Source organism: Aspergillus viridinutans (genome assembly GCF_018404265.1).
Source record: "Aspergillus viridinutans IFM 47045 DNA, scaffold_4, whole genome shotgun sequence".
Lineage (NCBI taxonomy): Eukaryota > Fungi > Ascomycota > Eurotiomycetes > Eurotiales > Aspergillaceae > Aspergillus > Aspergillus viridinutans.
In genome coordinates this window covers 223,817-250,265 of record NW_025091220.1, presented here as the reverse complement: position 1 = coordinate 250,265, position 26,449 = coordinate 223,817, and the positions used below count along the sequence as shown (strand labels likewise).

Sequence of the window (26,449 nt, the reverse complement as noted above, 5' to 3'; positions counted from 1 at the left end):
CTTCGTCCAAGATACCGGGTGATGAAATCTTGACACTTTGCGTTCAATTGACAGCATGTGGATTCGTCAGCTATCCAGACAGCACTGGCCACAGGGGGTTGAAGCTCTGCTTTTCCTCGAACCACCAATGGCCTCCCTCTGTCAGCGGCGATGGGCTGTAGGTCGGGAACATTAGACATGAAGTTGCATAATACTCCGAATGAACTACATCTCTTGCAATGGGGTTTGGTTTCGTCGCACTAGATATGTTTAGCCAACAGTCTAGGGAAGCTGAGAGCCACGCACCTTGAGTTTTCTGAGCTTGCAATTTCGGCAGCCAAATCTCTCTCTTGGACGAGTCGAGGCCATACTTGGTTAATTGTCAATGCTCTGCGCAGCTTGCCGGTGAGAGATGAGGTGGAGGAGTGGCCATGGTCACCCAAGCAGTCCAAGGACACTAACTTAGTCCTTAATCCACAGCCTCACAGGCACCTAGGAATATGCTAACCTCCTTTCTATTTCGCCATGTTCGGCGCCCCCACTATCCCCCTCTCCCTCTTCTGGATGGCATACACCACGACCCCGCATATCTCGCCCTGGGTCCCCATTGTCGGATCCCTCCCGTTCGGGTTCGGCTTTATCACAGTGTTTATCTCGTGCTATCAGTACCTGACGGACTGCTATGGTATCTGGTCTGCTTCGGCCCTGTCAAGTGTGAAGTTCGTGCGGTGTCTGTCCGCCGGTGGGATGATGTTGGCTTCGATACCGCTGTATGAGAATCTGGGGGTGAAGTGGTCGTTGACTTTGCTGGGGGCTGCATCTGCGGTGATGGTGCCGGTGCCCTTTGCATTTTATAAATGGGGGTATGTGATTCTGAGGAAGAGTAAGAATGCGTTGGCTTAGTTGATAGAATGGCGTTGTGGTTAGATTCCTTCTTGTCGTCTGGCGTCTGCTTATCTGCTCTAGACTGTCTGTTTATAGGGGAAGATATGGCGCGAGCCCGCTGTGTTTGATATATACCTACGGGTAGTGCCCTTGATGCGCCTAACATAGAGGAACATGATTTTTATGATTGCTCCCTAACCGCCGGTTGGCTGATACTTCTTGAAGATTTCAGATAAGTCGTGGTAATTAAGCGATTCCAAAGCTGCAGACATAGCTCCTCTAGCCGTCAGCGATTCTGAATATGTCTAAATGCAGAACTTAATAAAGGCCCTATTTACGTCCCTTGACCTTGTCTCCGGCCACGCCGATCAGATTTCCATATTTCAGCGTGTCAATCGTCGCGGTGTACTGCTCCGATGAAGGCGACGCGGTGAGAATCATTGCCGAAAACCCATCATCTCCTTCACCTGTCAGGAAATGCTCGCGCAGGACCATGGTCAGCGGCGACGACCGAAAAGGAATGCGACTCTGCTTCTGGGCCATCGCCCGAATGACTTCCTTCAAGGAAAGGAGATCGGTGTTGATCTGCCTCCCTTCCTGCTGCTCCTGGGGCGTCTGCTTTGCTCGAATTGCCGAAACAGTTCCCTTGTCGTGGTAGTACTCTGAACCTGCGAGGTCCACAAAGACCAGTTTTCCACCCAGACAAGCATGGGGACAAGACTGTTGACTGCCTCCACATGTTCCTCCGCTTTCTGGACATACGACTCGAATTCCGCCTTCTTCGCCTCGGCCTCATCAATCGCCGCCTGGTTAATCTGGTAATCCGGATTCGGCGCAAACTTGCCATCCGGCGTCTGGATAAACGCCTCGGAATTCTCCTCCAGATAAATATCCGTCGCGCGTTTCCCAACAGGAACAAGCTCCGACTGCCGCTCCACAACCGCGTCCCTCGCGTCCAGGAGCTCCCGCGTGACAATCTCGACCTCGAACACAGCATGCGTCCGGGAACTCTGATCGTGCACCGTCGACGTCCCCGTCGCCCTGCGCTGGATCCCCGCCAGTAGCTGGGCGTGGAACTCGTCAAAGGTCCTGCACGCCTTTGTGACGATCGGTCGCACGCGGACCTTTCCGTCGGCGAGCGTTTCCGTCTCGCCGCGGATGTGCGTTTTGCCGTCCTGGCCTTCGCGAATGTGGCATTTGCATCTGTCGTTTAGGAGGTCGAAGGCGGTGTTCTTCCTGAGCTCGTACATGCGCAGTCCAAGAAGGAATTTCTCGTTTTCATTAGCGCCGGCATTCAGCTGGTCGAGATGCTCGTAGAGCGCTCTTGCGGCGGACAGGCACAGCCCGAACTCGTCGGGATGCTCGAAATCATACCCGATGATGGTGTGCGACTTGCCGCTCCCTGAGTGTCCGTAGGCGAAGAAGTTGCAGGATTGCCTGTTCAGGACCCGGGGGAGGGTCGGTGCTACCACGGCCGCGAAGACGGCTTTGTTGTTGTCATTTGCGGCGAAGATGCGGGTAAAAGCCGAGTCGCTTTTCCAGGGGCGAGACAGTTTGTGCGATGGCGGCGGGGTGAGTGAGAGCGCGGAGGTGTTGTTGGTGGGATGCGCGTGCTGAGTTCGGGTGATTTCTGGGGTGTTGGCCTCGGACGGCGAGAGAGGACGCCATCGGATGAACACGTTGATTGATGGCATGACTTGTCATGCAATTGTGTTCTATTGATCTCAGTTGAAACGGAGTACACTGGATTTAAGTCGAACATTGAAAGAAGCCCCAAACTAAGGAGCAGGCACCAGCGCCATGTCTCAGGCAGGTAACAGGTTGTATTGGCCGCCAATCCACCTTGACGGTCCCTGATTTTGGTGGATCTCCATTATTGAAGTTAGCGACTACCGAGTCATGCTAATTATCTGACATGTCCAGCGAATGAGGAATGTCTCAGCCTTGAATTGCCTTTTACGGTTATACCTTCTGGCCGCTCAGACAGCGTTAGTGCCTAAGGCAGCCATCAAACCTGTAACGGTGGATTCGTGCCTCAGGCATAACTTTTGCTATCGCCGATGTTGTGTTTGAGCAAACCAGCATTGGAATCAGAGTGGCCTCAGCTCAGAAGTGATGATAAATGACTATCTCTTACTTCATGAGAAAATTGATGATCGGTATGTCGGGGTCTTATCCTCCGACCTCCTCGACAAATCGTCACTCCATTAATTGCGCAGCCAGCCCTAACTCCGTTATTTCCGCCGGTCTTTGCCAGAGAATGAGCAATAGCAGACCAACAGATATTGTGCGAATCAACTCGGACAACTTCTTGAAGCTATCGTTTCGATATTCCTCCGTCGGCTTTACATTCTCCCATCTCGATTATCTCCGCGAGTTGAACCGGTTCCCGAACGGCGTTTATACTCTGTTTAGAGATATAAACTGGACGGCCAGCCTTCAAGATGATGTCCAGAAACCAAAACAAACCTCAGAACAAGCCATCGGAATTATCATCGTATCCATTACTGTGACTTGACCAACATGACCCAAAAGTACGCCAAAGACCAGCCCGCCGGCTTCATCAACCGCATCGAACGCGTCGCCATCGTGGGCGTAAGTCGACTCAGCCTCCCCCCAAGACATCTGCTAACAATGACACCAGGCCGGCGGCACCGTGGGCAAATACATCACACAAGAACTTCTCCAGACAGGCCAACACACCGTAACCGCGCTCACCCGCGCAGGCAGCAAAAACACCCTTCCCGCGGGCGTCCGCACCGTCACCGTCGACTATGACGATGAGTCAACACTCGTTGCAGCCCTGCAAAACCAACAGTTCCTCATTATTACATTGAGCGTCACTGCGCCAAAGGACACCCAGAGCAAGCTTATCCAGGCCGCTGCGAAAGCAGGCGTGCCGTACGTCATGCCAAACTGTTACGGCGTGGATATCACCAACGAGAAGCTGCGGAAGGAGTCGCTGGCCGGGGACCCGGTGCGGCAGGCTTGTGCCGAGATTGAAGAAACCGGTGTTTCGGTGTGGGTGGCGCTGGTTTGCGGTTTCTGGTACGAGTTTAGTCTGGCCACGGGGCCGGAGTGGTTCGGGTTTGATTTCAAGGAGAAGAAGGTCACGTTTTATGATGATGGAAGTACCAAGATCAATGTGAGCACGTGGGAGCAGTGTGGGCGGGCTGTTGCGGCTTTCTTGAAGTTCAAGGAGCTGCCGGAGGATGAGAATGATTCGAGCCCGACGGTGAGTGGCTGGGCTAACAAGCCGCTGTTTATCTCGAGCTTCCTGGCTAGCTAGAGGGATATGTTTGAGAGCTGGAAGAGGATTACCGGGGATAAGGATGAGGATTGGACGATTGAGTATGAACCCACCGCTGAGCGGTATCAGCGCGGCATTGAGAGGATGCAAAAGGGTGATCGCAGGGGCTTTGCGCAGGCCCTGTATGCGCGGGTCTTCTATCCGAATGGGGGTGGAGACTATGAGAGCAGACGGGGCCTGGATAATGCTGTGCTTGGACTGCCTAAGGAGGATCTCGATGAGCGGACCAAACGTGCGAAGGAGATGTTCGAGAGCGGCTATTCTTACTTTTGATCTCGCTGCTGTCCGATGGTGAAGTTGTGTATGTCATATGCTTGTCTCTATGAGAGATTTTGTGGTCAATCTATGATCTTGTCAAAGTTGTGAAGATCCGCTCGTGCTGGCCTTGACGCAGCCGATGCGGCTCAAGGTTATCGACGGTAGTGACGCGGTTGTAGATATAAAGCGCTTCCAAGGTTGTCCAAAGTACGCAGCATATCAAGAAGCTGGCGATCAGGCGACGTCGGAGGGTAAATCGGCGGAATAGTCCGTTGCGTAGCAGTCTGCGGGACACGCTCAGCTTTGGGGACATGGAAGCAGCAAGCGTTGCTCAAGCACTGAGGTTTAAAGTCTAGCACATTGGTGTGAACAAAACATCTCGTCTGTCGAAGTCAAAAGTGTTGGCTATGCTTATTTAAAATGAGAATAACTAGGGTTATCTGGTCCCTGTTTCAGATATTAGGTGGGTCGATGCATTAGCACTAAGGGAAGTAATATAACCCAAGCCTAAAGCTCAGCAAACGCCGAGAATCGTTGGTCATTAGACAGACACGATCCTTCTACGGGGTACGCTAGCTGCCTGTCATATTCCATTCGCGCGTGCTCCTTGTTGTATAGGTGGAGCTTTACCAGGGTCTTTTGGGACACGCACTACCACTCAATGCCACACTTGACAGCTCAGAAGGAAGAGTAGCTGATGCGATTGACTAAAACTACAGATTTATCCATAACCATCTACGTCTCGGCTGAGTGTTCGCTATAAGTACTATCTATCCAATTGGGAACAGACGAAGCTGATATAGAAAATGGAACAGGGCGAAGTGTACTCGGCCACTAAGTCCTCGTCAAGCTCTCCTTGCAGACCTCTTCGGATCCTGAAGCCTCGCCAGCTCAAGAAAAACCCGGTACATATAGATAGTCAGATCCTCCTTACGAAAGGCCTTCAAGAACCATTCCCGCCCCTGCTCCGCAATCTCCCGGGCTCGTTTCTGCCCAGCCTCAGAGGTGAAATACATAACCATTTCAGGTAGCTCCTCCATGCTCTGACTGACGGGAATGTAATGGATCCACGGCATAAGACGGTCATCATGCCATTCTCGCAGAAGCGTCTGTTTAAGCGGCGCGGACCTCGACGCAAGCAGCTTGTAGTACCGGCCACTGATACCATTGCCGTCAATGTCAAACACCAGACGCGAATGCAAGGCTTCGTCCTTGTCGGCCCATGATTTGGTTCGAAAGAGGGCTCGTTGGTCTCGGCAATAGCGTGTCTCGCATTGGAGGATTCGGGTAAAGGCAACGTCGAATAGTCTGCTGTTGAGGAAGGACGATTTCACTCGGTTGACCACGCCTTTGCCTTCCCGAAGATAGGAATGGGGTTCGTTTTCCCCAGGTTTTGTGCCAGCTTGACAAATCGCTGTCGGTGGAACCTTTGCCAGTCATCATTCACCGCAAAGCCACCAGTGGTCGAGCCGGCCCAATAGAGATTATTGTGTTTGGAGTCCCAGCTGATGTCCTTGGCCTCTACATATTCAAATTCCGGCTCAAGGTAGGCAGGGCTGGGGTATAGAATATCGCCCATGGTCGACAGCGAGCAGGTGGACAGTATAGGAACCAGACCTTCAATCAACGGGAATGATGTAGGGCTGATCAAGAGTCCGTGTGATCCACGGTATTCGGGATGGCTGCATAGGTCTATTGTCGAGTGATGGTCAGTCAAAAACGGGAGACCAAATGTTTGCATCGTCGGTCCGTCAGCTTTCTTGCTACCCTCTGAAGGACAGAACTTGACCAATGTATCCCAGACAGGTCTCTTGGAATAATTGGTTATGTTGAGTGATCCAGACCTCTCAGAGGATGACGGTAATAGAACCCTGGGCTCATCAAGATGATTGACAAGAAATTTGACATCCGGTAGAAGACCGCGCAGATCTGCCAGTACTGAGTTAAGAAATCCTTGAATATTTCTATCGACGCTGCGGTGAGGATGTTTGCAATTCGTCCTGGCTTCTTCAGCCGAGAACATACAAACCCATACATCACTGTTCAGTGTATCTTGCAAACGGTTGATAGTTTCGGTAAGCTCAATCCCGCTGATACTCCAGAATGGGAAGATTCTATCATAAATGACATCAAAGTCATCGATGATCGGTGATTGATGTGCTTTGGCGAAATTATACCAACTTTCAAAGCCCGGCGGTGGTTCCATGCCGTAGCGGCGGCGATATTCCTCACGAGCAGCGGTATAACTGTTTGACTGTCTTTCCAGCAAGGCTTGGAAATTGGCCTTGGCATCTTGAATTAGTAGGTCGATCGGATGCGTGGAGGACTGTATCACTGAGCTATTCGCAACGTGGATGGAGTAATTGTTGATCAGGTATGGGACTAAATAGACGACAATGCATATCCAGAGGGCAGATTTGGATTTGGCCTTATCCGGTAGAAGGGAGATAACCTGCCCTAGGGCAAATAATGATGCGATAAGATGGGACAACGCCTGAATATTCGAGGTCAAGGTGAATGGATTCCTGGTGGCCACAATGCTAAATGTTGCGATGGCCGCAGTCACTGACCAGGAACAATACTCAGCCTGACACTAGTGAGCATGGATAATAGAATAGCCGTGAGAGAACATACTGTCTGAATGAGGAAATACCACATCGACGATTTAGCAACTCCTAGCAAGGTGGTGCCCACAATAGTGGTCCTTCGGGGCCGAAAACTGCAATTTCCACTCCGAGTACAGCCAACAGAGTGACCACCACACGGAATGCCAGCGGGCATATGATATGCCCAGCAGCAATGGGTCTACGCTGTGAAGCGCGCTTGCCAGACTTGGGCGGCCGCGTCAAAGCGAGGTAAATGACCAGCAGTCCCACCACTGGAATCCCCGACAGCGCATTGGCTTGGAGATCCCAGTTGGTCAGCGTGATTATACACAACACAGCAATAAAAGCTGTGTTCCAGACTCTGTCTTGGCCTGACGCAGATCTTACACCCGTTTGAATCCCACCTTGTTCGATGTACATTTGCACTGCAGCTAACAGCGGACTCAATGCTGGCTGTAATATCAGGACGAAGTTAGCTTCGGAGTCTTCGTCCTTTCAGGAAGGAGTAAGTGACTTACAAAGAAAGCAATTATTCCATACTCTGCTTGATAGACAGATGCCGAAGACACGGCCAGAGCAACTGCCCACACGGATGCACCGGATGCAGGTGTATGCTCTACTGGTTCTGGTAATGTTGCCCTTGAGCCGCTGCGAGCCCGTGGACTTCCCCAATAGTGGTGGATGACCGGCAGGATTATCCAAGAAAGAGCCTCAGACAAGACTGCACTTTGCTTTGTGAACAAATGTTGGCTCAAGAGGCTGCTTGATATCGCGGCACCTGCTAACCGGGTGATTGGATCAATGTGCTCAAATGGCGATTTCCACATCCTCATGATCTTAGAGAGCTGTTGCGTAGCTCATACTCATGATCATCATAGTCACCACAGGCAGAGGGACACTGATGTTGAGATAATCCAGCATGCCGACAAGGAATACTCTCGGTCCATTATTTCCACGTAACAGGGTCCAACAACAGCTTGTCTCACAATCCAAAGCGGTTATAGCCGCCATGGTCAGTTCCTTCAAGCCACTGACGGTCCGCCTTGTTAGCGTCCATGTCAATCATCAATTCATCATTCCGGTTGGCCGTCGAGATTGGAGCTGGAGGTCCCCGGATAGCTTCCACCAGTCGTTCATTTTCCAAATTAGGCTTCCTTAAGGTACCGCTACTTACAGGGATTACTTCTATCCACATGCGACGGACTGGCACTTCTGGCAGAAACAATCCTTTCCGTTTTTCGACGGCATTGCCGGATTTGAGACGGAGGTGTAGGCTAAGTAAGACTGTCCCTCTGTAGGGAGTAGTAGATTTTTGATTAATGGACAGACAATATTTCTCATATCTGCTTTGAAGACCCTGTTAAGGCGCCCAACTGACAGTTAGAGGTCTAAACACACTTAGGAAGATGAGACACCCGTGCTTTCTTTGTCAAAGGGACTGGTTCATACTCACCGTCATGGAAACACTAGTAAATGCTACCTCTTGGCACTCAGGGCCTATGGTCAGAGCTCCACTGTGATTCGGAATATCAAGCCGTGCCTAACCATGTTAATGGAGATCCCTGCTGTATATCAGAATGGGTCATTGATCCGCTCGGCCTCGGTTTGGACAATGATCAGAACCATGCAAGTACATGAACTTCCTCAGAGCCCTTCGCAACAACTGCCTGCCGTATGCACGGGGCCTAAGGGCCTAAAAACTCAAGGCTACATGAGAAGGAGAACATAGGAAATGCACCACACCAGACAGGCAACAGCTGCAGATTGTGGACAGTACGGCGGAATCTTGTTCTCTGTCAGACCTCTGTGGATACGGTAGCTCAAGAGCGAGTTACTAGACGAATGCTGCCAGACCACTATATGCAGAGGTCTGGATGTGATGCTTGTTGAAATGTGTCATTGGAACTGCCTGATATAGGTACATCTGTGTCTTACAAGGCACCTTGAGTGCTCCGGGATGCCAAGGGAAGAAAGTCCGGCACTCCGGGGCCAAAAGAGCAATATACGTGAAGACTTCATTAAACGTTCATTAGAGGCCGTTTTAGCTACAACCTTCTGAAAGCCGCCCCAAACGAAGGGGCCATTCTCAGCCAAACAGTACCCCTCGTCATTCAACTCATTCCAAGTAGCGTCACCGCCACCAGCTGCAGCTGCGTCTCCGAGACGGAGGTAAAGGTCGCTCAGGTCCTGGATATGGACCTGGTGCCATATATTCTTCCCCTCGCCGACCAAGAACCCCTTCTTCCTCTTGAGAGCAGCCTCGGCGAACCAGTACGTTTGAACACTCTTCTGGTTGCCAGGCCCATAGATTGAAGGAGGGCAGACAATCGCTGTCTTAACACTATCGGGGGCCTTTTGACCAGCTTCAATAATGATCTTGTCTACCCTCCGGTGCATCGCATCATCGGGGAGATTCAGGAGTTCATCGACGCTTTCTCAATCGTCGTACTGCTTAGCTCGTTCGAGACCCCAGGTGCCCGCACGCATGTCCTCCACCATCAAATTACCAGTTCCTGAAGTGTGGATGAGCCATAGTGGTCTCTCAGGAGGGTGGTGAGTGGCGCCCTTCATGATAGCAGTAGCAGACGCGACATGGTCATCGTCAGCGCAGTCTATAACAAAGTCACTAGACATATCCTCTCTATGCACGTTGCGAAGAGTGTTCAGGGTGTGGGACAACGTATAGTAGCATAGTACCCCTAGTCGTACTTTGCCCGAGGTAAGCTTACTATCTTTTGTCTTAGGCAAGAGGAACTAATTAGATCTTTTTATAAATATAAAATAATTGGAAAACCTCAAGATCTATGCATGCTTATTGCTGCGTCATATTCCTTCCAGCACACCCCTCCATCGGTTTACTACTTGTTGGTAGTAAGTTTAAAGGAAATGAGCCAAGGGGAACTTAGTCAAAGTCGGTTGTAGGCTTGTAGCCTTGTAGTAGCCTTGTAGGTCGCACGGCTGCCAACCTTTGCAACTCAGTAGGTAAGAAAAAAGTTGACTAACTGCAATCGTAGATGCCTTGATCGAGCAAATGATAAATCTGACTCGCATCTAACTCATAGCAGTAACTTGAACGAAAGGATGGCACAGGCTTGGTGACACAGGCTGGCCTGCAGGATTGCGGATCACGTGGCCTAATAAGGGCGGGATATTATAAGGGAGGCTGCAGGTTTTGATTTTGAGAAAGTTGACTCTACCGGCTGCTGCCATGTCTCCATCCGCGGGCGACGACTCCGAATTCCTCCATTCCTCTCGCGGCCCTCACTCATCGCAAAACTTCACCTGGCGCGCCCTGATCGTTGGCCTGCTCGTCGGGATCCTGATCAACCTCTGCAACACGTACTATGGCCTGCAGACCGGTGCCGGCGCCCAACTTCCCACGGTGTCCGCCCTACTAGGGTACTTGGTGATCAATAGTTTTGCAAAATTCAACCTCGCCCCGCTGTCCAAGGCTGAGAATGTCTTGATTGTGAGCGCGGCCACAGCGACGGGCTGCATGCCTGGTACGGCGGGGTTCACCGAGGTCATTCCCGCGCTAGAATATGTCCTTGGACCGAAGGAGGGAGGGCCGGTGAAAATGGGATGGATGAACATGGTTATCTGGTCCTTGGGGTTGAGTTTCTTCGGCATCCTCTTTGCGGCTCTGCTGAGGGACCGTTTGATTTTCCCGAAGGTCTGGCCTTGGCCTGGCGCGACGGCTTCAGCAAATGTGATTAATGCTCTACATGGCAGAGAGAAAGAGGACTTTGAAAATGCAGTTGCCTGGGATTCGTGGCCGCACCGCGAGACCGGGTTGTTGCATGGCGCCGCCGACGATGGCGAGGAGGATGGGGATGTCACAGAACCAACCAAGCTTCCGAGGAATCTAAGCCTTATTTTGATTCCTGCAGCGTGGTCGGCGCTTTTTGTTCGTCCTTTTCCCTATTCGAATCTTCCTCTCCATAGGCCTTTGCTAACAGTTGTTGTAGACGGTGTTCATGTACTTTATGCCCATAACTAAAGATTTACCGCTCTTTGGCCGCCAGGCTGCGAGAAAGTGGCTCTGGACATTTAGTCTATCACCCGGCTTCTTTGGCTCTGGGATAATTATGGGGCCGGAAATTGTGCTTCACATGCTGACTGGGGCAATCGTTGGCTGGGGAATCCTGTCGCCCTATGCCAAAGGTAAAGGTTGGGCACCTGGGGACGTCGGTGATTGGGAGACTGGCAGTCGTGGCTGGCTGATTTGGATTAGTTTGGCCTGCCTAAGCGCGGACACGCTGGTCAAAATGGTCTGGATATATTTCAAGGTGATTCGGGAGAAATACGGAGATTGGCTGTTCCGGGGTTGGGAGAACACTCGACTCGCCCTAGCCGGGCAACGTGGATATATGCCAGTGCGGAATAGCATCATCATCAACAACAACAACGGGCCCTTTGACGACCAGGACAGCCTTGTTGATGAAACGGAACATCCTACCACGACGGGAACGCCCGACGGACAGGAGTCTCCGTATGGTGGGTATCTTTTGGTGACAATCTTTGTTGTCTCGATTCCGGTGTGCATCTTCGCAACGCAGTCAGTGTTTGGTAACAAAATGCCCTGGTACTACACCTTCCTCTCGATTCTTCTGGCATTGCCCGTGGCGATGACTGGCATTCGAGGCTTGGCAGAATCGGACTTCAACGCGGGTAGCGGTTTAGGTACTGCTCTTAACTATCTCAGGACTATTGTCCTTGATCTAATCATCAGCTAATTATATCTTAACGGCAGCCGCGCAATTAGTCGTCGCCACCCTAACCCCCCGAACCAAGCCAGATAGTGTCATAATCAACATCCTCTCCGGCGCGATCGCCAAGGGGGGCGCCAACCAAGCTGGCGACCTTGCCTTTGATCTGAAGATCGGTCAACTGGTCGGCGCGCCACCGGACGTGCAGACCTACGGGCAGATTGCCGGTTCTATCTTCGGAGCAATTGTCTCCTGCTTCACGTACCGACTCTTTACAGCCCGATTTCCCGTGCCGGGCAAGTTCATCCAGATCCCCAACTCGTTTTTGCAGGTGAGTACGGCGAAGATGGTATTGAATAAAGGACTACCATCGGGTGCGGGTGCGTTTGCGCTAGGATTTGGCATATTCTTCGTTGTCGCGACGGTTGTAAAGATGAGATTTCAGCAGAGGTGGTGGCAGGTTTTTATTCCGAGTGGGGTGTCCTTTGCAATTGGTAACCAACTGACAGCCTGTCATTTGACTGCATCACATGCTGACATGTACAGGGATATTTACTACTCCTGTTTTCACTCTATCGAGGGTGCTTGGGGGTCTTTTTATGTGGGCGTACTTGCGTCGGGCGGCTTCTGAACAGTTGATGCTGGTGGTCGTGGCCAGCGGGATGTTGCTTGGAGAGTCCCTGGGGAGCCTCGGAGAGCTCTTCCTGTCTGCTGTGAAAGTTCCTCCACTTGGCTTGTAAGAACACTCAAGCCCCGGTACAAGATGATGCAATCCCCATTTCCTCTAAGTGAAATCACTCAACAATACGCATACCGCTCGTTATAAATCCAAATCGGCGTTTCAGATAGTACCCCCCCATCCTCCCCATACCACATCCCACAAGCAATCCTCGCCTCGGCCCTCTGAGACACCTCATACTCGATCCCACACCGTTCAACCAACCCCCGAACAAACTCCGAAGGCTCCCACAAGTTCACATAATCCAGCCTCCACTCCCGAGCCTCGCACTGCGCAGCCTGCAGCACCGCCCTGACGGACTGCACAAGCCGATCCGATCTCTCCGCTGCAGCTGCACCTGTAGGTGTAGTTGTAGTTGTAGTTGTAGCTGTAGCTGTGTACTCCTCCTCCTCCACTACAAGTCTCAGTATATAAAGCCCGTTCTCACCCCCCACCAACCCCTCTGCCAACGGGTGACTGTAATAGGTATGCGTCCAAACAACCCACACTCTCTCCCCCGGACATCCGACAACAGCGCCCTTGACAAGCGGGATCCCGCCCAGGTACAGCTCGGCCGTGAATTCGTCTTTGGCCATGTGCCAGAGCATGTGGTCGAGGTCTGGGATGATCGCTACCACCTGTCGTTGTCGGTGTCGGTTTCGGTTTCGGTCTGCCTCGCTCGCGGCGGCAACACCAGGAGCAGCGGTACTAGCACTAGCATGAGCGAAAGCGCTCATGGCCTTCCGGATCATGCTCTCGTCGGTGGAACATAGTTCGGCGAGCTGGGATTTCGCGATCGGCTTCACGTTGTGCGGCTGTGCAGGTGCAAGTGCAGTCTTGAATATGTATTCTGTGTTTGTGCCACTAACCTCCCATCCAAGCCTTGCGTAGTACGTCCGCCCGATATCGGAGTAGAGAATACTCCCGATGCATGGAACAAAGGATGCTGACGATGACGATGAAGACAATGTTGTTGTTGTTTGCCAGCTCGGCAGTAACCCCGCAAGCTCCCTCACCAACCTCGCAGCAAACCCATGCCGCCGATAAAGAAAAGGGGTAAACACGCTCGCGATCCCATGGACGATCCCATTCGCCACCGCATCCCCCTCCCCCTCCGCCTCCCCCTGCCCCCCCAGCTGACCGTCGCCGCTACGAGTAAACAGTGCGCGCTTCCGAAATGTATCGCAAGAGGCCAGCAGCGGTCTGTGCTCCGGCGGGTATTGAGAATCCGTGAGAATCCACATGGTCATCCCGCCGTTCTTGGCGAGGGGGATGGTGGTTAGGTATTCGAATCGCTGCAGGCAGAGCGGGAGGAGCTCGTCCGGGGTGTTATCCCAGGTTGAGGCGGTCGTTATCCAGATTTTGCGTCGCTCTGCTGCTGTCGGGTGGGTGAGGTGGAGGGTGGGTGAGTTGGAGTCTGGTAGGCTGGAAACGGGATGTGAATCCATGGTAGGTAGTGTAGTAGTGGAGCGAGCGTAGGTGACAAAAGTTGGGCATATCACATATCTAATTATACGCCGGAAAATGGAGGGTATATCTAACCGATACTACACTTCCTTTTCTTTGTGTTGAGTGAACCCCACCCAGACACGCTCACCCAGGATTGACCTGGTGGTAATAGACCAATGGGCGTATCCAGACTGCAATTGGCCGTTGTTGGTGAAGAGCATTGTCCCCGCATCAGGTCAGAGACTCAGAATACATACTTACACCTTCGAACCGGCTGGACAAGTTTATTGACATACTAACTCCCACTTTCCGTGCCTCACTATCATTTTCACCCTTTACCTTTCAGAGTCCCCAAATTCCGAATCCGTTACAATGTCCCTCGCAGAAATCGACCTTCCCGTCACAACAGGCGAAATCTGCTTCGCCAAACCAGGGTCCTGGCCGGCAAACGAGCGGCCATACACGCTCCTCTATGAACCAGCCACAGACGAGAAGCTGAGCAACTTCAAAACAAGCGACATCCAGCCCGTGCCCATCCGCGATATGAGGCCGAAGAAGGACTCACTCTCCATCCACAAGGAGGGATTCATCTTCGCCGACTTCAAGAGCAAGATGGCCTATGAGGACTACCTGGATGAAGACAAGCTCAAGACTGTTCTTGCCGGGGAAGTCAGGGAGCTTTTGCTTGAGAGGCTGGGGGCGAAGGCGGCTTTTATTCATGAATGTGTTGTGAGTTTTTCTTCTTCTTCTTCTTCCTCCATGCATATACACATATTGTATTGTGTATACGGCAGCACCTGCTAACTACATTCTCCTCCTCAAGTTCCGCCGCCGGGGCACGGTGAATGCTGGCAATGGGTTTGGACAACCTGTTCAGGAGGCGCACTCAGGTATGTTATGCTTGTCTCTAGACATGAACGGCTTCCAGGACACATGAGCTAAGCCTCGATCTAAAACACAACCTCCCTCCCTTAGACTACACTCTGAACTACGCACACAAGCTCATAACGGAGCTCGCAAAGTCCGACGCGGACCTTATCAGGTCCAGAAAATTCCAGATGATCAAGTAGACGCCCCTCCACTCCTCCCTGTTTCTTCCCCTCTATCTTCCCAAAGCTCACACAATAATAACTTCTACGCCCGCTAGCGTCTGGAAACCCCTCCGCGCACCCCTCCGAGATTGGCCCCTCGCCCTCTGCGATTACTCCACACTAGACCGGTCCGATCTCGTGCAGATAGACGAGGTGCACGTCGAGGGGGTCCTGGAGTCCCACAGTGTCCAGTATAATCCGTCACAGAGGTGGTATTATCTCAGTGAGCAGACGGTGGAGGAGGTGTTGATCTTTTGCTCGGCGGATTCGGAAACGGGGGGCGAGGGTGAGTTTCCTCCTCCTTTTTTTTCGTTCACTTTTTCCCTACCTTTCCTTTACAAGATTCCAATGCTTGTGCTTGTATTCTGAGAGTTACAAATTGAACTATTAACTAACTCGGATGATGTGATGCGGACTTTAGTTCCCCATGCGGCGTTTTGCGATCCCCGGTATCCGGACGAGGAACCTCGTGAGAGCGTTGAGCTGAGGGTTCTTGTTGTTTATTAGGTGCTTGGACATTTCCCCCTCTAGCTAGCTGATAGTGGGATTCTGGTTTCTGCTTGTTTGACATAGTGCAGCCAGTGACGTACTACAAGGAATACCTTTTTAGCCTTTCTGAGGAGAATTCAACATATCGTATGATCATGCATTCAACACAGACCTTGGAGCTGGAGACAACAGCATATTAACGCACCAAGAATAGCTTAGCTATAGGTAGTATGCCCAACGTTAAGATAAGACAAAACCAAGCTGTCATACATACAGCAACTCAACTCAAACTAGAAGTGAAATAGGTACAGGAAGCCAAGCATAATAGAATCATATCATAGTGTCCTCATGAACTTGCCATCGGCCTGGCCCACACGTCCAGTATGCGATCACAATCGCAATCAGAGTAGACAGGCCGGCCTGCCTATCCTATACATAACAGCAGTCAGCACAACAAGCACTTTCATACCATGGTAACATCTCGCCACAAATCATGCATAACGCTCTACAAAACACCGGACCACTCATCGAAAGAACGGGACAGACAAACCCCTAGATACCTACTTTGTTCAATCCATCTTCAAGTCCCCCAAGAACCTCTCAAAGTCATCAAGGCGATACACCTTGGTCCCATCAACGAAGCTATCCTTGTTCGGCGATGCGCCCTTGCTGCCGCCGGCCGCTCGCGCAAACTTCCGCGGGTCCAGGTGCGCGGTGCTCATGGTGCTCTGCGGCCAGTGCGCTTTCCAGGGCTGGATCTTCTCGGGGGTCGCCTCTGTGTCCTTGGTAAACTCCGGCATTGTGGCTTTGGCGGTCGCTGGGACGGGGAGAGCGAGGGGAGAGATAGATACGTAAGTTAGGCAGGCAGGTAAGCAAGGGAGGGAGATTGCGGAAGTGTACGGCAGAGGGACAGCGCAAGGCGTTTTCGACCGGTGAAATAACAAGGCAGACTTCCAGAGAGCATGCATTTTTCAGCCTCATATTGCTGTCTTGCTGGAACTTTGGTGGGGGGTCAGTCAGGTCATCTGCCGTAGTGCGTCGACCATCGACGTCTGGGAAGGCACCGCAGGCTACCGAGATCCTCCTAGTGCGACAGACCCCCGGCTGATCCTGACGCGGGGTTGTTGTGCACAGTGACCGGACGAGATGGTCATATCAAGCCTTGCACGCTATGATTGGGCTATTTTCGGCTCAGAGATGGATTCGTGACAGGAGGTGGTCAGAAAGTAATTGCCAACCTGGGAGAGCGGCATATCGCGATCAATTTCATAGGCCAGGGGAGAGACCGGCGGGAGGCGCGAAAGGCTCGAGCTTCGAGCTCTAGCCAGGCTAGAACGAATACATATCAAGTGGTGGCATCCTGGTTGAATGCGATGCGTCGTCATCCTGCTGTGTGTGTGGGAGAGCATTATCTGTGCCTTCGCGCACGGGGGCAAGGATAGGCAGGTTGGCAAGAATCTAGCACCTACAATTAGCCCTAGTGAAGCAGAACACGAAGGAGATACGATGAATCCAAGCAGAAGATACAGGCCTTCTTGCTTATTAGTACGACTAGCTTGCAACTCTGCTCTATGATATCCTAGCATGATTAGTATACAAATTTAATAAATACAGGTTTTAACCTAGTCAAGGGGCCAAGGGCGATCAAGAAAGCCTTAGATCTAAATCATCTTGCCCTAATCTTGCTACAGCTAAGAAAGGCGAGACTATTACTGCCCTCGAGTGTACTACTGCCGATAGCTAACAGATAGACCCGCTCTTTATATTCAAAAGCAGCGGGAGAATTTAGGAGAGGCCTACTTTTATAGCAGCGAAGATCTCCCACCAAACACTATAACTGCCACATCACTAAACAGCTAGTAGCTTTCTAATGAACTACCCCTAGCCTAGCTAGATTATTTTATTGACTCTACGACCAGTCGCGTGAAGAAGGGCGAAAAGCGCTATCTTATCGATGGCCATAGCACGCATCTTACCCTTGATTACTTGAATTTCTTTAGAAATGCGAGGATTTTAAAGATTTTGGCTTCAACGGGACCGGTTGCATCTCGAATTCAAGGCTAGACGTATCGAAATAACTCAAGATCACTGGTCATGGGGCCGATCCGTTGGGAATGGCATCCTTGTTCCAATTCCTGCGTGATAGCAAACAAAACACTAGCAGCCAGTCAGACAGCGCCAGTCACCTGGCGCGGGGGGAGCCTTGCGGTCACCCAACAACAGTGTTTGAGCATCAGGCTGCCCTCGTCGCAAGGTCTGGTATCTATCTAGTCCATCTTCATGATACAGTAGTGTCTTTATTCGTATTCTCCCAGCCCATCAACTGATAATCATCATTTCATTCTCCGGCTTCCATTCGACCAATTGTCCGTCTGCCACGAAAAAAATATATAATATAATAAATAATACTGCACCCCCACAATGCGGTTCTGCCTGGCGCCCGACACCCGCCGCAAGATCATCGAGTGCTTCTTCCCTGACCCAGACGAGCACGCGGCAATCTACAAAGACCTCCACCAGCACCCCGAGCTGCCATGTCAGGAGCAACGCACCGCCTCCGTCGTCGCCTCACGGCTCGAAACCCTGGGCTTCTCCGTCCAGCGGCACATCGGCGGCCACGGCGTCGTCGGCCTCCTCCCCAACGGGCCCGGCGCTACTGTCCTCCTGCGCTCGGAGCTCGACGCCCTCCCAATCAGCGAGGCGACGGGCCTCCCCTACGCAAGCAAGGCTGAGCAGGTTGACGCCGACGGGATTAAAAAGGGCGTCATGCACGCCTGCGCACACGATATGCACATGACGTGTCTCCTGGGCGTGGCGGCGCTCCTGCACAGCGCGCGGGCCCTGTGGTCTGGCACGCTGATCGTCCTCTTCCAGCCGAATGAGGAGCGCCTGCTCGGCGCAAAGGCCATGGTCGAGGACGGCCTGTTCGGCAAGATCCCCCTGCCTAGCGTGTGCTTGGCGCAGCACTGTGTGCCCACCAAGAGCGGCACGATCGCCGTCAAGCCCGGCCGGGTGCTGGGGTTCTTGGACTCGCTGGCTGTGCGGGTTTACGGGCGCGGCGCGCACGGGGCCACCCCGCAGCTCGCGATTGATCCGATCGTGCTGGCAGCGAGTATTCTCACGCGGCTGCAGATGGTTGTGGGGCGCGAGATGGACCCCAAGGACCCTGTTGTTGTTGGCTGTGGGGTGATTCGTGCGGGGACGGACGCGAGCATTATCCCGGACTTTGCAGATTTCACTCTTGATGTGCGTAGCTTTTCGGAGACTGCGCAGAAGGCCGCCAGGGCTGCTGTGGAGAGAATTATCCGAAAGGAGTGTGAGGCTTCTGGGGCGACGAGGGCGCCGCGGATTGAGACTGCGGTTAGCAGTCCGGCTATTGACAATGATGTGATCGCGACGGCGAGGTTCACGCGGACGTTGCAGGCGTACTATGGGAGTCGAGCGGCGGAGGTCGTGCAGGAGATGCCACCGGACATCGTTGCGGATGATTTTGTGCTTCTCGCGCTGCCGCCTGGGAAGGAGCCAATTCCGTATGTGTACTGGAACATTGGGGTGACGGATCCGGAAACCTGGGAGAAGGCGAACCGCGAGGGCAAGCTGTGGGACTTGCCTCCGACGCATAGTGCCACTTATGCGCCGGTGATTGAGCCTACTCTGCGGACAGGAATCGAGGCATTGGCTCTCTCTGCCCTGACATTTCTCGACGTGAATAGTGAGATATAGCCAGCATTTACATTGGATAGTGGACCATCTCCTTCCAATATACTAGTCAGTCACCGCAAAGCGCACAAGACAAGTTCAAAACGGAATCTTCTCCCCATTCCACCTAAAATAACTGCCCGAAAGATCAACTTCCGCCTCTTCAATGATCTTCACCATCCCTCTAATGGACGCCTCCATATCAGTAGTCCCCTCCCACCCACTAAGCTTCGTCGGAACATCCCCCGGATCCAGCGCCAACACGGTGACGTTGAGGTTTCTCGCCTTCAGCTCGTGTGCGATAGTCACAGTCTCCATGTTCAGCGCTGCCTTGGCCGTGCGGTAGCTGATATACTCCCCAAAGTCATTTTCTGCGGAAAGGAAAGGTCTTTAGCGTACGGTTGCAGCGCCTTGATTTTGTAGTGGCTGTGCAGCAGCAGCGGGAACTCACCCTGAAGAGACGCCCAGAAGGAGGTAATGTTGATGACCTTCCCAGCGAGGCTTTTGGTCAGGCTAGGGAGGAAGTACTTGGTCGCTAGGAACGGGCCCTGGGCCAGAGAATGTCAGACTGCCATCGCATAGTCAACTCGTCTTACACAATCAAGCAGAACTCACGACGCTCATCACTCGGAACTTGGTAATCATATGCTCGGCCGTCGTCTCTTCCCATGAAGCTGGACGCACCGGGAGGCCTCTTGTCTGGTCAGCTTAGATCCGGTGCGTTTACCAGTTGGGACAGTGAAGTGGTACATAGGAGGATACCTACTCTACTTACCTGCACAGTTAATCAAGACGTCAAGCGGCTTTTCCTCCCCATAGCTCTTCGCCGCAGCAGCAATACTGCTCTCGTCCAGATAATCGAGGTCGAAGATCGTTGCGCCCGTCGCCTCGAGCTACCATGTTTGTCAGCTTATCTAACATTATTGATTGAGTAATTCAGTGGCAGGGTGCTTGCATCGTGGAACGAGGCGTCTGATCGACTCTCCGCTCGTACGGTGCCGAACACTGTCCAGCCGCGCTGGGCAAACGCCTTAAGTAGGTTTAAGCCGATGCCTCGGTTGGCGCCTAGGTGAAGCGTTAACGGCTGGATAGATCTTGGGATAAGCATAGTAGCCCATAGTGGCGAGTTTAGGGGCGTGTAACCTATGACGAGGACACTGCGGGCCATCTTTTTCTGAAGTCGAGAGCTGATGTTACGCGCTCAAGTGAGATGAACGGACCTGAAGAGGGTGGTTGAAAACGGGGGCCAAAGGACCAGGAGCTTGGAAGTGAAAGAGGCGAGCGGCTAGGCGTGTGATAATTATATGCGAACGCATACTCACCCTTGCCCCTCCCCTAATCTGCAGCCTTCCTCTACACACATGCTTATTCGTCAACCTAAGCCACGGGGACGCACTCGTCACTGCGCTGAGCCTGCTTCGCTGGTGCGAAGCGAATATCGATGATTGTCAAGGACGAGGCTGTGAGGAGGCCTCGCCTGCGTAGTTTGGTCAAGTTTGGTCAGGATTTATCAAAGCCAGCCTCTCGCAGCCCACTTCTTTATGCTTTCCTTCACCGCAAACTCTGTCCTTTGTTCTACGGATTTACAAACACTTTGTGCATGAGTTTATCAGGAGCCTGAGTATGACAACTACTGCAGGCGGCGGGGCCCAGTGCCGCACCCCGGAACAGTACACCAAGAGTCTACAACAGGCCTGCGCAGAATCGCAACAGAGCGAGCTATTCTCCAGGGTGCAGTATCAGTTTCTAGCAGACTACCTTAAATCTACGTCCCGGCATGATGTACCCACGCCACCCGGCGGGCTCGGGAGAGGAGGAGGAATGCCAGCGCCAACTCGACAAGACCGGTTCACGTATGTCGTTGTGCACACGATCGCAAATGGGAGCATCAAGCGGCAGGACTTCGACCACAAGCTCGGCCTAGAGGAGTTCTGGGCTGTCCCCGAAGCAGAGCCAGGCACAGACCAAGTTATTTTCGTGCGCGGGTCGCTATCGCCGGCGTGGATTGAGATGCTCGGGTCAAAGTACAAGATTGACCCGGAATTCTTCAGGCGGCATCTTCAGTATCTCTCTCGACATGACTACTCTGACCTCTTGCCACTGCCGTCTGCGTCGACGAACATGCTCTTCTTGCCTGTGGCGTCGTTGTATACTCGTTCGCTTGCGCTCAGCCAGGACCAGGTGACGAAGCGAAGAAAGGAGGATTACAATGTTATGCGGAGCAATCACCAGGCGATCCGGCAAAAGGCGAGCTGCGGGGAGTCGGTTGTGAGGAAGGTCTCGACGTTGAGCGATCGGTTGTTGTCACTGGAGCATGATATCTCGATATATACGCGCGATAGGAAGAGCGGCGGTCGCTTTGGTATGTTGCATCTAGCCGTCAATCTTCATCTCTGGAAGATGAAAAGTGAAATCCTTTTCTGCAACTGACCAGACTAGTGGTTGTGCTGCTAGACAACGGGCTGAATTTGAATCGAGCCGACGGCCCCCCATGTTTTAGTCGACATGACTCCCAAGTAAAGAACCGCACCAGCAATGAAATCTCTCTGAATCCAATCCTCGTTCCTCGACCCGACACTGTGCATATCGGAGTCGACCATCCTCGTGTCCCTGACCATGATCGCGCGCACGCAACCCATCCAAGCTCGTTCTGCCATGTCGTGTCATTACTACCCTTCCACTTTGGCATGTCTCTAGGGTCAAAATCGCTCTCATCGTCGCCGCGGCCGGAAATCGCGGTCTTGCTGAAGGAGGTGTTTCAACTTTTCGCAAGTGCGGAGTGTCAGTTCCTCAACCGCGTGCATGGGGTCGTGCGAGAACAGCAAGGGCATTTGGGCGACGAGAAGCAGATGGAGCTTGTGTTGAATACCCTAGTATACATCAAGACACTGCTAGATGAACACAAACTTCGATTTCAGCAGGCACTTGCCATCTTGAGCTATCACGGAACTTCCAGCTCCGGCGCAGTCCCTAATGTTCGAGTCTCTTGGCTTCCGCCAGCCCCGCAATTCATCCCGCAAGGAGAGCTGCGGTCAGCATACGCGGATTTCGAGGAACTCCTGAACAGGAACAAAGCGCTCGGTGACCTTTGCGTCGAGAGCATGAGCTTGATCATGAACACGGCCATGCTGAAAGAGTCGCAGAAGGCCGTCGAACGAGCAGACGACCAGAGGCGGTTGACGACACTGGCCTACTTCTTCCTGCCAATTACACTAGTGTCATCTGTCTTCGGCATGAATGTGAAACAGTTCGGTACGGGCTCTCAGCCTATCTGGCTTCCGGCTGCTATTCTAGTTCCAGTCGCGCTATTTGCGCTGATCCTCTCGCACCCGCAATACTTCAAGCCAATTGTGACGAAGTTGCTGAAGCCGCGGCGGCAAAATATACCAAGCTACCAGACCCAAGGTGCAACGAGGCTGTTGAGCGTTTCTAGCGTCACCGGGCGCCGCTCATAATGCGGGACACATCCTTCGTAGAACATTTTAGCCTTTTCTCTGGCATGCTGCGCCGACACCATGTCTCCACGCCGGCGGTAGGACTCGGCAAGGACAAAATAATGTCTTGCCAGTTCCGGCGCATAATGAGGGTGACTGGTATATGCTCTTTCAGCTTCATCGAATAGAGAACTATACAACATCATGTATGTTAGCTTGTCCTGGGTTTTAGGGTATATATATAACGTACTCTGCTGCTTCGAATTGATCCAACGATGAATAATACTCTGCAAGCTTCCCACACACTGCTCCATATCGGTGATACCGCGTTCCGACCGTCTTTCGGTAATTGTCATAGGCTTTTCGGTACGCGACGATGCTATCTTCGGGCCTTCCACAGCGTGCAAGGATCAGGCCGAGACATTGTTGGACATATCCAAATCTATATCTCAGTTAGATCAGATTCTTTGGTAGTTGGCGGGGACATACTTGAAAGACTCAACATCATCAGGGCCAAACTGCTCCTCACGCCATCGAAGAACGCCCAGCAGCCCATCTTCAGCCTCAGATGGCCGTCCAGCCCCAGCCAGAGCAAGAGCTCGGTGTATATGAGGAAATGTAGGATAGAAGCTTCCGTCCAAAGTCTCCGGTCGCTTCCCATAGATTTCAAGTGATATATCACACTGTTTGACAGCTCCCTCGTAATCACCAGTCAGCAACAACCCTAGCCCGAGTGAGCTATAGGCAATGCCGGTATCTGCACTCGGTAGCGAATTGCTAGCATCAAGGGAAAGCCGGAGCCTGAGATGTTCCCGTACGTGCTTGAGACAAGCTTTGAACTGGTTTGTCTCGCTCGCAACATTGGCCAGGTTGAAAGCGATGTCCGCGCGAAGGTCAGTCATCGCTTCCGGGGCCGTCTCGCAGAGTTTGATACCCAGTTCGTAAAGCGGGCTGCCATCGACGAAATTGCCACGCTCCTGGAGGTACCTGCACATGAATTAGCATTGGGCTTCAGCTTTTGTCATATCACCCACCATCCGCCATTTTGGAGCAACTTAACGAAGCTGCGTTTAGCCTGAGAATCAAGCCGGTTTAAGTCATATTTTCCCGATATCTCAACCAAGCGGAAGATGTGTGGGAGCAGAGCTTCTTGAACCTTCCAATTCCGCGCCTCGTGCTCGAAGCTCTGACTTGTTGTGGGCCAACTGGCAAACAGCACTTTAACCACAAAGCCAACCGTCTCGAGCCGTTGCGCATCTGTTATGCGTGCCAGCACTATGTCTTGCACCAGACGGTGCATCCGGATCACTTCAGTCTCCTTGTTGAGCCTAATTAACGAACCTTTAATGAGTTCGTTCCGGGCAGCTATATATTGAAACCGGTCTTCTGGGAAACCCCTGAGAAAAGGTTGGACCTTCGGTGGTTCCTCGGCTGATCCTTGGATGGAATCCGGATACAGACAAGCAAACGTCCGAACCAGCGCGGTTGCCGTATTGCTGAGGTCATCTAAAGCCCAGGAAGTAGCGATGGTATGACTCCACGATTTGTCGGCAGCCTCGGACGGATCGCGCTCGAGGAGACTCTCATCGTACAACTTGAGAAACTCTTTTAGGGTCATGGACTTGCGAAAGATGTACGCTGCAACCTGTTGGATCGCTATAGGCAGTCCATCTAGCCGTTCGAGGATCGCAGAGGCGTCTTGTGTGTTGATCTTACTGTCTGGCAGATAGCTCAGTCGTAAGAGGAGTTTTGCCCCAGATGAGGTATCCAGGCGATCCAAAGCAATGTCGGTCTGCGACCGGAGGTAACTACCAAATCTCTCATCCCGAGTAGTCACAAGGATACAGCCTTCACTACCTACTGGCCAGTAGTCACGCAACAAGGACGCATCTTCAACGTTATCAAATATGAGTAGCCATGGCACCTCTTTGCCCGTTCTGATCGAGCCGTGTTCACTGGTCGAATTGGCAAATTTGGGTGCGGAAAGCCACTTCATTGCCTTGCTGCGGCTCACGATCATATCAGTTTCCTTCCCCGAACCAGCGCTTTTTTCCGTGAGGTCCAGAAGACCAAGCTTAGAGGCAATGTCTGCAAAGCCATCGGACAGATTCGCTGCCCCATCAGCTTGGACAACAAAAATGGCGTCAAAAAGCTTCCGACGCGACCAGGCATATTCAATGGCCGTCTGGGTCTTGCCCATTCCTCCGAGGCCGCTTATCGTACAGCAGCTCAGAGTACGCGTATTGTTCCCGCCAGCCGACGCATCTGGAAAGAAGCAAGCGTCGATGGTATCCAAAATATTGTCCCGGCCAACGAATTCCTCCTCGTGTCCAAAAGGTCCAAACTCCCAGCAGGGTCGCGTCGGGAGAGTCTCTTCGGTGACGTATTCAGCGGGATCCTGAGAAGGGATGTGCTCGAAGCTGGACGGTATACTAGAGCCGAAATGTGCCTCCGGTGGGCTTAGTTTGGACTGTGGATCTAGGAGAGTCAGACTATTTCCTGGCATCTAGACTACTATGACTCACCACGACTGTCAGACGAATGCGAAATTGTGCTCGCCCACAGATCTCTGTGATCTACCGGCCTTGACACTACACTCTATTAGCACTTCTCAAACCCAGAATCATGGAGTGCTACCATTTCGACCGCTTCCCGTCGTTGCTGCCTTGCGCATGCTCAGTGCTGACCGCATAAGAAGGCCAATTTCTTGGTGGATTGCTGACTGTGGTTGAAATATGCTGACGCTATCGTGGCTTGTCTCGTTCGGCAAAAGCTCCTCTTGTGTGGCCCAGGTCATGGCTAGGCTCCTATCCACAAGCTATGAGAGTGATGTCAATGAGCTACAGTCTCAGCACCGTCTTGCGCAATAACTTACGATTTCGGACTTGGAGGACCAAAACCTCTCCTTCAGCTTCGTAGGCTTGGTCTCGTAGACCGACAGGACTGGAGCCTGGATATCGGACTTCTCAAAATCTTCACATATGCTAACCAGTGCCAGGAAGTCAAGTTCTGATTTCGCCAGGAAGCCCTTTGGCATCTTCGCAGCGTGCTTCAAGAGCCACGTTACGCGAGGAGCGCTTTTCTCGCGATCCTTTTTCTTATGCGGCGTCCCAAAGAATATTATACCAGCGATTAAATCGATAGCTTTTCTGTTTCGAAGCGGCAAAGACGGGTCCGAGAGGATGCTCACAGCCTACGCTCATCAGTAGCAGCATCGAGAGTGTTCCAAGGGGAATTGTACCCTTTTGATAATGATCCCTCCAAAACCATGGCCGATAAATACAGACGGTTTCTGGAATACCTTGAAGAGCTGATATTAGCGACGGAAACATGTCAAGCTTGATCGCTTACTTCATATGTAGATGCCTCGCGGTATAGGATGTTTAACAAATCCTCCCCCTTCCCACTGAGCTGGCGCCATACCGACGTTTTACTGTTGAAGTCAATGCGGTAGTGGAATCGAAGGATCTGAACCGTCGCGCCGTCCTGGGGAATAACGGAGTGGACCCAGTCGCACGACTGCTCGGTCGGAAGGCCGTCTTTCCCAAAATCGGGTAGGACAACGACGCTGCGGGGGATCAGTCTCGGAAGTAAACATTGAATATGTAACTCACATGAGCTCAGGTGGCCTGTTTTGGTTGATGAGCGGAAATGGTACAATCTTGCTTGCTTCCATGGTTGACCCGGTGAGGTGTGGCGTGTGGGTCGGAGCAGGCAGTGTGGAGAATTGATAGACCGTCCAGTCGACGATTCCACGTGACCCTGTCGGCCAAATATTTGCCCACCGCCGAAGATCTATCTACTGCAGCGTTAAAGCGTCCA

The 26,449-nt window shown here is 52.3% G+C and overlaps 12 protein-coding genes across 12 annotated transcripts; 6 read left to right on the top strand and 6 right to left on the bottom strand.

Moving 5' to 3' along the window:
- Nucleotides 1-504: 504 nt before the first annotated feature.
- On the top strand, nucleotides 505-882 carry Aspvir_006092 (uncharacterized protein; the record flags this gene model as incomplete). The annotated part of the gene is made up of 1 exon (XM_043269300.1): nucleotides 505-882. The coding sequence occupies one exon, from the start codon at nucleotides 505-507 to the stop codon at nucleotides 880-882; it is 378 nt and encodes a 125-aa protein (XP_043125235.1).
- A 312-nt stretch (nucleotides 883-1,194) lies between these two features.
- Nucleotides 1,195-2,558, bottom strand: Aspvir_006091 (kinesin family protein; the record flags this gene model as incomplete). The annotated part of the gene is made up of 2 exons (XM_043269299.1): nucleotides 1,195-1,532; nucleotides 1,586-2,558. The coding sequence occupies 2 exons, from the start codon at nucleotides 2,556-2,558 to the stop codon at nucleotides 1,195-1,197; spliced, it is 1,311 nt and encodes a 436-aa protein (XP_043125234.1).
- An 829-nt stretch (nucleotides 2,559-3,387) lies between these two features.
- Nucleotides 3,388-4,447, top strand: Aspvir_006090 (aromatic alcohol reductase; the record flags this gene model as incomplete). The annotated part of the gene is made up of 3 exons (XM_043269298.1): nucleotides 3,388-3,459; nucleotides 3,509-4,099; nucleotides 4,154-4,447. The coding sequence occupies 3 exons, from the start codon at nucleotides 3,388-3,390 to the stop codon at nucleotides 4,445-4,447; spliced, it is 957 nt and encodes a 318-aa protein (XP_043125233.1).
- Nucleotides 4,448-5,277: 830 nt separating this feature from the next.
- Aspvir_006089 (glycosyltransferase family 90 protein) lies at nucleotides 5,278-9,609 on the bottom strand (the record flags this gene model as incomplete). The annotated part of the gene is made up of 6 exons (XM_043269297.1): nucleotides 5,278-5,834; nucleotides 5,891-7,019; nucleotides 7,067-7,151; nucleotides 7,181-7,491; nucleotides 9,091-9,424; nucleotides 9,488-9,609. 6 exons carry the CDS (start codon nucleotides 9,607-9,609, stop codon nucleotides 5,278-5,280), a joined length of 2,538 nt encoding a protein of 845 aa, XP_043125232.1.
- Nucleotides 9,610-10,246: 637 nt separating this feature from the next.
- Aspvir_006088 (OPT family oligopeptide transporter) lies at nucleotides 10,247-12,487 on the top strand (the record flags this gene model as incomplete). The annotated part of the gene is made up of 4 exons (XM_043269296.1): nucleotides 10,247-10,945; nucleotides 11,007-11,721; nucleotides 11,792-12,241; nucleotides 12,294-12,487. The coding sequence occupies 4 exons, from the start codon at nucleotides 10,247-10,249 to the stop codon at nucleotides 12,485-12,487; spliced, it is 2,058 nt and encodes a 685-aa protein (XP_043125231.1).
- Nucleotides 12,488-12,545: 58 nt separating this feature from the next.
- Nucleotides 12,546-13,913, bottom strand: Aspvir_006087 (uncharacterized protein; the record flags this gene model as incomplete). The annotated part of the gene is made up of 1 exon (XM_043269295.1): nucleotides 12,546-13,913. The coding sequence occupies one exon, from the start codon at nucleotides 13,911-13,913 to the stop codon at nucleotides 12,546-12,548; it is 1,368 nt and encodes a 455-aa protein (XP_043125230.1).
- Nucleotides 13,914-14,286: 373 nt separating this feature from the next.
- Aspvir_006086 (uncharacterized protein) lies at nucleotides 14,287-15,512 on the top strand (the record flags this gene model as incomplete). Its single annotated transcript, XM_043269294.1, has 5 exons — nucleotides 14,287-14,643; nucleotides 14,738-14,804; nucleotides 14,890-14,980; nucleotides 15,062-15,291; nucleotides 15,427-15,512. The coding sequence occupies 5 exons, from the start codon at nucleotides 14,287-14,289 to the stop codon at nucleotides 15,510-15,512; spliced, it is 831 nt and encodes a 276-aa protein (XP_043125229.1).
- Nucleotides 15,513-15,824: 312 nt separating this feature from the next.
- Nucleotides 15,825-16,294, bottom strand: Aspvir_006085 (uncharacterized protein; the record flags this gene model as incomplete). Its single annotated transcript, XM_043269293.1, has 2 exons — nucleotides 15,825-15,923; nucleotides 16,118-16,294. 2 exons carry the CDS (start codon nucleotides 16,292-16,294, stop codon nucleotides 15,825-15,827), a joined length of 276 nt encoding a protein of 91 aa, XP_043125228.1.
- A 1,621-nt stretch (nucleotides 16,295-17,915) lies between these two features.
- Nucleotides 17,916-19,217, top strand: Aspvir_006084 (uncharacterized protein; the record flags this gene model as incomplete). The annotated part of the gene is made up of 1 exon (XM_043269292.1): nucleotides 17,916-19,217. One exon carries the CDS (start codon nucleotides 17,916-17,918, stop codon nucleotides 19,215-19,217), a length of 1,302 nt encoding a protein of 433 aa, XP_043125227.1.
- Nucleotides 19,218-19,292: 75 nt separating this feature from the next.
- Aspvir_006083 (uncharacterized protein) lies at nucleotides 19,293-20,361 on the bottom strand (the record flags this gene model as incomplete). Its single annotated transcript, XM_043269291.1, has 5 exons — nucleotides 19,293-19,564; nucleotides 19,645-19,741; nucleotides 19,809-19,885; nucleotides 19,969-20,086; nucleotides 20,113-20,361. 5 exons carry the CDS (start codon nucleotides 20,359-20,361, stop codon nucleotides 19,293-19,295), a joined length of 813 nt encoding a protein of 270 aa, XP_043125226.1.
- Nucleotides 20,362-20,816: 455 nt separating this feature from the next.
- Aspvir_006082 (uncharacterized protein) lies at nucleotides 20,817-22,648 on the top strand (the record flags this gene model as incomplete). Its single annotated transcript, XM_043269290.1, has 2 exons — nucleotides 20,817-21,555; nucleotides 21,633-22,648. The coding sequence occupies 2 exons, from the start codon at nucleotides 20,817-20,819 to the stop codon at nucleotides 22,646-22,648; spliced, it is 1,755 nt and encodes a 584-aa protein (XP_043125225.1).
- Nucleotides 22,649-22,855: 207 nt separating this feature from the next.
- Nucleotides 22,856-26,303, bottom strand: Aspvir_006081 (uncharacterized protein; the record flags this gene model as incomplete). Its single annotated transcript, XM_043269289.1, has 8 exons — nucleotides 22,856-23,069; nucleotides 23,117-23,614; nucleotides 23,662-25,105; nucleotides 25,153-25,218; nucleotides 25,265-25,445; nucleotides 25,503-25,820; nucleotides 25,979-26,195; nucleotides 26,242-26,303. 8 exons carry the CDS (start codon nucleotides 26,301-26,303, stop codon nucleotides 22,856-22,858), a joined length of 3,000 nt encoding a protein of 999 aa, XP_043125224.1.
- Nucleotides 26,304-26,449: the final 146 nt, after the last annotated feature.